Below are 9,958 nucleotides of genomic sequence, written 5' to 3' on the forward strand. Positions count from 1 at the left end.
CACATCAGTAGTCACCTTTGACCAGGTGCAATGAGATTGATCAATGCAATAGAAGAAGAATACATCACATTGTCCCAATCATTTCATGGAAAGAGGTAAAAAATATTTGATTCCAACTTTATGGGCGACCGTGTATATACACACACACACACACACACACACACACACACACACACACTCATACGTGTCATCCTAAGTGAAATCATCAAAAACACTCTTGCACACCTGAGTAGTCTTCGTGACAGGTGTGTTGGTGAAGTAGCCATGTATGAAAAAGAGAAAAGGACACTTGCACACTGTCTTCACTTGCTGACTAAAGATACTTTAATATATAAGATTTCCGTAACAGACCTACCTAAATATCGGAAGAAGGTCATTGACTGAAATGTATATAGTAAAGTATCTTTATTGAGCAAGCAAAGACAGTGTGCAAGTGTCTCTTTCCTTTTTTAATACAGGCCTCAGTGGCATAAAATATACTTTTAATGGAAAATGTAGATACATTTTTGAAATGATGTCGCTTAATGTAGCACAAGTCTCATCTTGACATGTCTATGCTAGCGTCACTGTAAAAGCAGTATGTCTGTATGTCTTCCATCACTCAGACTTACAGCCCAATACACAATCAGTGTAGCTGCACACATTAAACACATTCAGTCACAGAAGGAAAACTTGAAACAGAAATATTCTTTGGGTGGCAGCTGTGTGTAAAGTGCATGTGAAGCACCTGCCGTTATACAGCTATATTGATTAAAACGGTCTGTTCTTATCGGTTCCATCAAGCGCTCAAAAGACAGAAAGATTAAAGAGTATGGCTGAATTGTTATTTTTGTTCCCTTTTTGAATAAGCAATGTTTTTGGAAAGGTGTTGAAATTTTGAAGATCTCCTGACACACCAAGGAGGCTGAAGAAAGGTGATAAGAGAACATTGTTTCATATTAAACAGGTTGACATACATGAAATGAGGCTTCAGGTCTTAAGGATGTTTGAATAGGAACTATATGACGTCAAATTCAGTAACACAACACGCATCACCCACTACTCTCTGATCCCCTGTCTGTCATTACCCTATCCTTAAACATTTGAGCTTAAGCCTCTGGAGGACATGAATTTTTTATGTATTTATTTTTTTCTGAGACACTCAACATGACTTTCTAACTAATGCATTTCAATTGGAAATATATTTTGTGCCTTCACCAAAAAAACTTGGTTAGGGTTAGGCTATTCATCAAATATCACACACAGATGTATGCACACACAACAGGCAGCAGTTGTCAAATCATGAATCTGCCCACACATTAACAACATGTGGAAAGCTTAATTCATTTGATTTAATTTCGTAGCCAGTTGTAAATGATCTGTTGATGGTTTCTATCCATTTTTTATGCTTAACTTCAGTTCTAAGTTTAACTTTTTTTTGTCTGGATCAGGTTTCTCTCTCCTCTCCTGCAGGTGTCTGATGCCAACTGGGCTTAAACCCCAAAACTACCTGGTTCTGCTGAGCCCTGCTCCAACCATCTGCATGGGTTTTTGGCGGCTGTGGCTCAGGAGGTAGAGCGGTCGTCCACCAATTGGAAGATTGGCGGTTCGATTCCCGGCTCCTCCAGTCCACATGTCGATGTGTCCTTGGGCAAGACACTTAACCCCAAATTGCTCCCGTTGCTGTGCCAACGGTGTATGAATGTGTATGAATGATTAGCTTCCTCTGATGTGCAGGTTGGCACCCTGCGTGGTAGCTCCTGCCATCAGTGTATGAATGGGTGTGAATGGGGTGAATGAAATGTATTGTAAAGCGCTTTGAGTGGTCGAAAAGACTAGAAAGGCGCTATATAAGTACAGGCCATTTACCATTTACCATTTTCTATTTCCTGGGACAAGGTCATATTCTTTACTTGGTTGTTTTTTGTCTTTTGCAAAGTTTTTAAAAACCACATGACCAAAGAAATTGTATAAATTGTATACTTGAGACAAACACAATTTTTCAAAGCTTTGCTCAAGAGGCGTGTGTGCAGCACACATTTTACCAGGGCTGACAACGATCACACCACCATTTAAGATTGACTGTTAAACCTGTTTAAAAAGATGTTTACGGTAATGTAAAGATGTCTCTACATGCAGTGTGTGTCTACATGCACACCCACCCAAATGCACTGAAACAGTTAAAAATCACTGTTAAAATGTAATGATGTTTTATGGTGTCACCTGGTTAGGGTTAGGCACAAAAAAAAACTTGGTTAGGGTTAGGAACATATCATTGTTTGGGTTAAAATGATCACTTAAATGTCAAAATTAGGCAACCTTCGTTGTTGTGGCAACAAATAAATGCTCCTGCAGTTTGAAACATGACCCTGGCAGTTGGAAGGGGGAGGTGAACAGCAGTCACCTATCTATGTAGTCATCCACCCAATCCACCACATCCAGACATAGAACTTCGTAGCCTATACAGATGTCATAGATGGGTCACTCAAACTTGGCGTCCAATTCAAATACATTAGTTTGAAAGTTGTGCTGAGCATCACAATAAAAAAGGAACATTAGTGTCCATGTGCACAAATCTATAGCTTAAATATCGTGATAATTTCACAATCTATGGTGAGAGTGGGTTGCCCTGTCTGGTTCTAATCCCCATTTGAGTAAACGAGGCTATTTAGCCCCTACTTCTTATTACTAAAAGACATCATTTTGGTTTACACTGGACAATAATTGTATTCAGTCTTACCTTTAGTCTGTGTTGGAGGCAAGTATGACCTATTTGCATGCAGAATACTTGGATAGTAGTAATCCAATTGGATTATACTGACGACAGCAATGATTTAAGGAGCAGATAAAAGTAGCGCAGAGATTGTTCTATGCAAAAAAACAACAAAAGACTACAAAATGGAGCATTTAATGGAGTCCTTTACGCCTACCTTGTCTGACACGTTTTCAACCAGGCATGGATTACTACTAAATATGTGCTTTCTTCTGTGACAGCTAAACACAGTCATTACATTTGGGATACCATAGCTTCTGGGTAGAGCTACTCTCACACACCCTTGGTTTTCTGAGCAGAATGGAGTATGAATGTCAAAATAAAGAAAAATGAAGATTTGAGGTTTTCTTAGATCCCAGTGATTTACGAATCTCTTTCATTCAGCTTCTTTTTGTTGTCTATTACAGTTCTACGCTGTCTTGTCTGCAGCCTTCTCTGACATGCATGCTTAAATCTACATTACATACTTAACTCAGCTGAAAAGAGGGATTTTTTCAGCCCATTCCCTTTTTTGAGCCTTTGTCTGATAAATCAGTTACAGCCTTCATCCTTGGAGTCTCATATCAAAATGTTTAGTAGCTATGTTGGTCCACAACGCAAAATATATTAGTTTCATAATAATATCCCAAAAACTGCGAGATGTGTACTTTTCTTTTTTTATTGTTGTTTTTTTGGCTTATACTGTACATAAGTGCAGACATATGTAATTTCCCTGTTGTCAGTACTGGCACCAAATTGGAGAAAGTAGTGACAACATGGCTGGATGCTGCCTCACATTTTGCATGTCAAAGAATTAAAAAAAATAAAAAAAATAAAATAATTTTAAAAAACTGTTTGCAATTTCCTTTACATCCTAAAAGATTTAAAGACAATAAAATAAGACATCTGTGGCTTTAGGCACTCCACAGATTAAAAAAAAAAAAAGATGTGCGACTGGGTTGCATCAGGATGCTGGTTGGTACAAAAATGTACATTTATTTTTAAGATGAAGTAGTTTGATAGATATTTCATATATTTAGAAGAAATTCCCAGTTTACCACTTTAAATCAGGAACACACTATTGTCATTGCCTTGCATGCCTGACAACAGTTGTCATCTTGGTATTATGCATGAGAAAAGAAATGTGTTGGTTTGACCGGTCACAACCTATGCAAGACCAAAATGACCTTTTCCTTTTATGCATGGCCTGGTCAGGCTTTATAAATGCTGTCAGCAGATAGACTAAGTAGACTTGAAGAATACAGACAGAATGAACATGATGACAGGTAATGCATCACACCTCACAAACAACAATGTCTGATAAACAAAGAGTAGGATTTTCAGACTATACTTTCTGCAGTGGCCTATTTTACCTGTGAATGTTTTTTTTTTACATTTGTGTGTATGCGGTTATCTTCAGTCATGCAGCGGGGAGTATGGGCTGTGTTGCTCTGGCCTTACCTTCTGATCGTAAGTATCCCACTAGACTGTAAGGAAGAGCAGGGCAGTCTCTCCCGTTGCCCCTCCATCTCCCAAGAGAAACTTCTAGATAGAGTCATCCAGCACGCTGAGCTCATCTACCGTGTCTCAGAAGAATCATGTTCTTTGTTTGTGAGTAACACCGACCACTACACCAAAATGTATCTTTGCACTTGTGTGCTGTATGGGGAAAAAATAGTTTAAATGCGTTGCAGACCCGTTGCATCCACAGGCTATTACAGAATACTGAAAGGACAAAGGTTTAGTTGTGTGTGTAGTCTCAGGAGAAACAGATTCATACTTCACACCAAGCATCAGATAATATTTTTCTGCCTAGAAAGAGGGGGATACAGCTGATGTGCAATCTAAGAAAATCCATAAACTACGGGGGAATATTCTTATCTGATGCTGTTGGGCATGTGTTTTTTTTAAATGATAGTTTTATAAAATGGGAAATCAGCATTTAGAAAAACATTGTTGTAGAAATGTTGCCTTTGGAGAAGGGTACAGTGACAGCAACACTGAATTCTGGGCTGAGAAGCTGTCCAATAACTAAAAAATAACAACTATTAAGTAATAAAACTCATTCTGGGAGCAATCAAATGATATGTTAGTGCTGAAAAGTCATTAAAAAGATATCACTCACTGAGTCCTTCATGTCCCAAACTATATTATTTATCATGAACTATTGCAGGAATATTTTGAATGAGTTCAACAATGAGAGCAGAAGGATTTTTCGTTGGCCCTTTTTTCACAATATGCAGGACCAACAGCACTGACACTTACTGTTAGATACTCTGTTATTTGCTTTTGATTCTGACATGAACTTCGCCTCACTGCCAGGCTTCAAAGTAATCTTCTGCCTTTCTTTAGAGCCAAAGATGTTTTATTGAAAGGAGAAGCCTAACAGTGGAGTAATACGAATGTGATAATGATATATTGCAGCAATGCGAGCACATGTTTTGCAGCCTGTTGAATCCCCTTCACTCTGAGTCCTGAGATCCACAATGGTCTTTGAAATGGAATGATGTAGGGGCTTGTTACCGAGCAGACGCTGCATGGGGTCTACTGATGAGAACATGCTAGAGAACAAAATGTGTCTCTGCTGTGTCTCTAGTGGTAAAGACTGGTGAAGCATCATGTGATTGTTTTACAAATGTGTCTGTTTGTGGGTCTGCTGCTTGTTTGTTCTTGTATTTTGACACCTATGAGAATACAAGGTTTTCACATCGGTTTGAAGAATCCATGAAAGTGTTTCTCCCCCCTTTTCTTTAAGGGTGTCTTTTAGGACTAGACTGTAAATGTTTTAACCCATTACGCAAACCAAGCAAGGTAATAATATAACCAAATATATTTGCTGCTTACAATCTTGAATTGTGTGTGTGTGTGTGTGTGTGTGTGTTCGGTCTCTGTTCATGCGTGTATAGGAGGAGATGTTTGTCCCATTCCCGTTGCGGCTTCAGAGGAACCAGGCAGGCTATGCATGCATCACCAAAGCCTTACCCATCCCCAGCTCAAAAAGTGAAATCCAACAAATATCTGTAAGCACATGGCCACAGATTGCCACATAAATCGTAGTATGTGTGCACCTCTGCTTTCATGTATATGTGTAAATGTGTTTATGATATGTAGAAGCAGTTTCATTTGGAAAAAAAAAACAGCTCTAGCTTGTTTTGTGTGCTTTTGTGATAACTGTTGTAAATGCATCGTTTGCACGCATATCTCTTCTCACAAATCACTTTTTAGCTGCACTGGTGCTAAAAGACCATGACTTCTTGTTAATGACAGTGTGTAAGAGTGCAAGACAACCTCCTATCCTTATTATACATGCCCCTGTCAACTGGACAATGGTGGGACGTTTTTACACTAATTACAAGTGAAGCTTACTGCTTTTTCTTTTTGCTACTGTCCTCCAAAGGTCAACATCATAAGTAGCATAGAAACTATACCGAGACATTTAGCGAAAGGCCAATAAATGGTGATTTGGCCGATGTGAACCATAATTTGGTTAATGGAAGGTTCTACAGTAATCCTTCCACTAGAAAAAAGTATAATTGTAGTCTATATATATATATATATATGGCAAAATAAATTGCTCTAAGGACTTTTTTTTACTGGTGATTCAGAATTGAAAATCCTATAGAATTTGTGTAGGATACCGATGGACAGGGGTAATTTAAAAGGAAGAACTTGATAAAGGATTGGAAGGATTGGATTTTGATCAGGTACTCGTCAGCAGCAAAACCTTCAGCAACAGAAGTAGGTTGAATTTTCATGGGTGAAGCAGTTGAGCCTCTTAAGCAGAGCAGACTCTAAAGCCAATGCAAATGACTACCATGCAAATGTCCAGTAAAGCTTTAAGCAGGCAATAATTCAAAAGAAAGGGCAGAGGATAAATCACTAACATAAAGAGGGACCTTGCAGTATATGCAGTTTCAAAGATCACATTTACTATAATAGAGATGACATAACTTTCAACCAGCAGTTTTAAAATTGATCATAAATATTTCTCCATCAACTTGAATAAAGCAAAGTCAGTTGTGTCATTTAGTCCTATATTAATTTTTTGATGGTTTGCAGGACACATGGTTGCTCCACTCTGTTCTGATGCTAGTCCAGTCATGGATCGAGCCTCTGGTCTACCTGCAGACCACATTGGATCGCTACGATGATGCTCCCGACATGCTGCTCAACAAGACCAAGTGGGTGTCTGAGAAACTGATCAGTCTGGAGCAAGGAGTGGTGGTCCTCATCAAGAAGGTGGGACAAATAACAAACACATTCATACAATTAGACTAACATGTGCAGTCAGAACAATACATCTCTATTCTTTTTCCTCTTCTTTTTATTCTTACATATTCAAACTTAACCTCTCTCTCTTTCACTTTAAAACCATTGGTTGACAATAAACAGCTTTCATTTTTCTGTCATGTTTCCAAATATGGTTCTCCAGATGTTGGATGAGGGGATGATGACCACAACCTACAACCAACAAGGCCTATTCCAGTACGATGTGCAGCCCGAGATGCTCGAATCTGTTATGAGAGACTATACCTTGCTCAGCTGCTTCAAGAAAGATGCCCATAAGATGGAGACGTTCCTGAAGCTTCTCAAGTGTCGACAAACTGACAAATACAACTGTGCATGAAACATAAATGGCAGTTTTTAAATAATACAGTGTTTAGCTTTAAATGAATTCCTGAGTTTTGGTAGCCATGCACTTATAGATAAGACCATGCCTTAGGCGATTCAGCCTTGCTTTCAATGCAGTACATTCTTTATTGATTGTTTTGGAACACTTTCACACAAAACTAAGTAGGTGTAATGCTGTGCCCTTTCTTCAGCATACAGCATTTTATGTTTCTCTGCGCAGTTGTTATTTTAACCTGGCAACGGCAACACAGGGCAAACTCCCCAAAGATTATTTGCGCGTTGAGCTGTCAAAAAAATCTGCATATCCTGCCATTGATTTCCATTTCCTTTGTTCTTAACTGGAGTTTGTATTCCTCGCTGGCTCCTTGCAGTGTTTTGATTATTCCTACGGCCCCTAGAGTATTCAGTGAGACTCCCTTTTTTTTAAATGGAGTTGGTTTCACTTCTGCATTAGTGAAATGAAACACTTCACCGGAGATGGGAGTCAAATAGAGAGCAATCACTACTTAAAAAAGAGACACATTTTGGTTGGTGAAAGAGACTGTGAGAGAGAGAACAAAAAACAGCGAAGATGAGAGTCAAGACTTACCTGAAGTTTTGGGTTAGAGAGAGGTTTAGATATGTTCAGTGTTCATGAAAGAAGCATGGATATTTCTCTGTCTCTCTTAAGTTTATTGAGAATATGCTCTATTCAGTTTAAATGATCAGGAAGTATAAAGTTTAAATTTTATTTGTTTGATGCTATAAATATGTAATGCAGAATTATCTGTTTTTACTGTCATGTGTATATAGAAGAAGCCCAATTAACTGTGACCCTTTCTAGTCAACCACTGTCAATTTAGACGCTAATAAAGCTTTATTAAAGTTTTGGCAAGAAAAGAAACATAAAACATTGGTGTATGGTTTATTTGACTTATTCTGCCTTCAGTGAGTGATTGAAAGTGAGTGATTGAATGACTTTTGTCCCACTTATGATTCCATAAATGGGGTAAAGTTTAGAATAAATCATGCTATTTGCATGTCCTCAATTTTGCCCTTTCAACCCAAAAACACAAGAGGGCAGTGGTGCTCTGTCATGAAGGTTATCTTGATCACTAGATTGTCCACTTCAACTGTCATGCATTTTATGATATTGCATCTTGTAATGCCACATGGTCATCTAATTGATAACAAATTGATCAACCTCCACTTTAAAATTTTTAATCCTTCGTTTTTGTTGTTGTTTTTTTTAATTTATTTTTGGTAGATTGGTAAGAAAACCAAATGTAGGATGAGGGAGTACATGGGCCCCATATAAATCCTAACAGAAACTTTTTAATATCAAAACCAACAATCCTATATCAAATTTCTTGATCTATAGGATTCAAGACACCAAAATGAAGCACCTGCAGTAGTTATCCCACTTGCAGTTAATAAGCCTGAAATTGGCCGGCTGCTTTGCCTGTTCCCGTCTCCATCTGCTGCCACACTGTGAGACAGAGAAACAATAAAGAAAGCAGCCGCCACAAGCATTTTTCTTTTTTTTTGCTCTGATCTCAGGTTTCTTCTTGACTTTTTTTCTTAACTCTCTTGAGTGTCCTGCTACATCCTCTGCTCTTCCATCCTCTGTAACCATATCAGAAGATGTAAATCAGCCTGTGGTCACCACAGTGAGTCGGGTGTCAGCTTAGAGAGGTGGTGTCGTGTGGTGTGGGTGAATGTTGAGGCAGGATGTGGTAGGGGGGCCTAGTGTCAGCAATGTCAGGTTCAGCTTCCTGTGGCCTAATCACTTCAGTATGGGGGCTTAGAGGAGATTGAGTAGCCTCTGTTCTGCTCTGCAGGGCTGCAGCTCCTCAGCCTCAACCTTGCAGTGCAGCCCTCACCTTACCTCGTTTGGTTCCTGGCAACACACGAGTAATCATAGGCGAGGTAAAGCCCTGTGCCCCCTCCTACTTCTCAAGTCCTCAGGCCATAAATATTAAAGATTTGCTATAAGTAGTATGAGGAGGGAGGGGATCAGAGGAGGGAGAGAAAGATGTTGGGGAGTGTAAGGGGAAAGAAGGACACATGGATGAAGGGAGGGGTGTGGGGCCTGGGTGATTTCACAGTCTAACTATTATAACCTGAGGAAAGGAAATCTAGACTGCTGGGATGCATAAGTAGAGCAGAGGAGGCAGACAGAAAAGGAGAGGGAAAGGAAAGGAGCAGGAAATGTAAAGAACATTGACCTAGAGTGGGAGGCAAAGAGATGTAAAGAGAGCAGTTGTTTCTTTTTCTTTTTTTGAAAACTAAGTGGTGATGTGAAATGTGTCAATCAAATAGAGGGGAAAACCAATATAGCAGTGGGAAAGATGCAACTAAAATGACTGAAAAAGAGTCTGAGCACAGCTCCGAGCAGTGTGACATACAGGGAAGTAGGTTGGATCTACAGAGAAAGTGGATGGCTGGAAGGCAGGTACACAACTAGAGGAGTTAGGCTGGGAAGTGGTGTTGGCTTGATATGAAACCGAGACTCAAAGCATGAAGTCCTTGAGCCTCCACTGGCTCGGCTGGCTCCCACACTGTTGTTTTGCTTTCATATATGGCTCAAAACGACAGCTTGGAAAGACCTAAAAC

At 39.3% G+C, this 9,958-nt stretch overlaps 1 protein-coding gene across 1 annotated transcript; it reads left to right on the top strand.

The window, feature by feature from the left end:
- Nucleotides 1-4,001: 4,001 nt before the first annotated feature.
- Nucleotides 4,002-7,358, top strand: smtla (somatolactin alpha). Its single transcript, XM_062419081.1, has 5 exons — nucleotides 4,002-4,017; nucleotides 4,152-4,342; nucleotides 5,638-5,751; nucleotides 6,791-6,970; nucleotides 7,164-7,358. Exons 1-5 carry the CDS (start codon nucleotides 4,002-4,004, stop codon nucleotides 7,356-7,358), a joined length of 696 nt encoding a protein of 231 aa, XP_062275065.1.
- Nucleotides 7,359-9,958: the final 2,600 nt, after the last annotated feature.

This window comes from Scomber scombrus, chromosome 5, assembly GCF_963691925.1.
Source record: "Scomber scombrus chromosome 5, fScoSco1.1, whole genome shotgun sequence".
Classification (NCBI taxonomy): domain Eukaryota; kingdom Metazoa; phylum Chordata; class Actinopteri; order Scombriformes; family Scombridae; genus Scomber; species Scomber scombrus.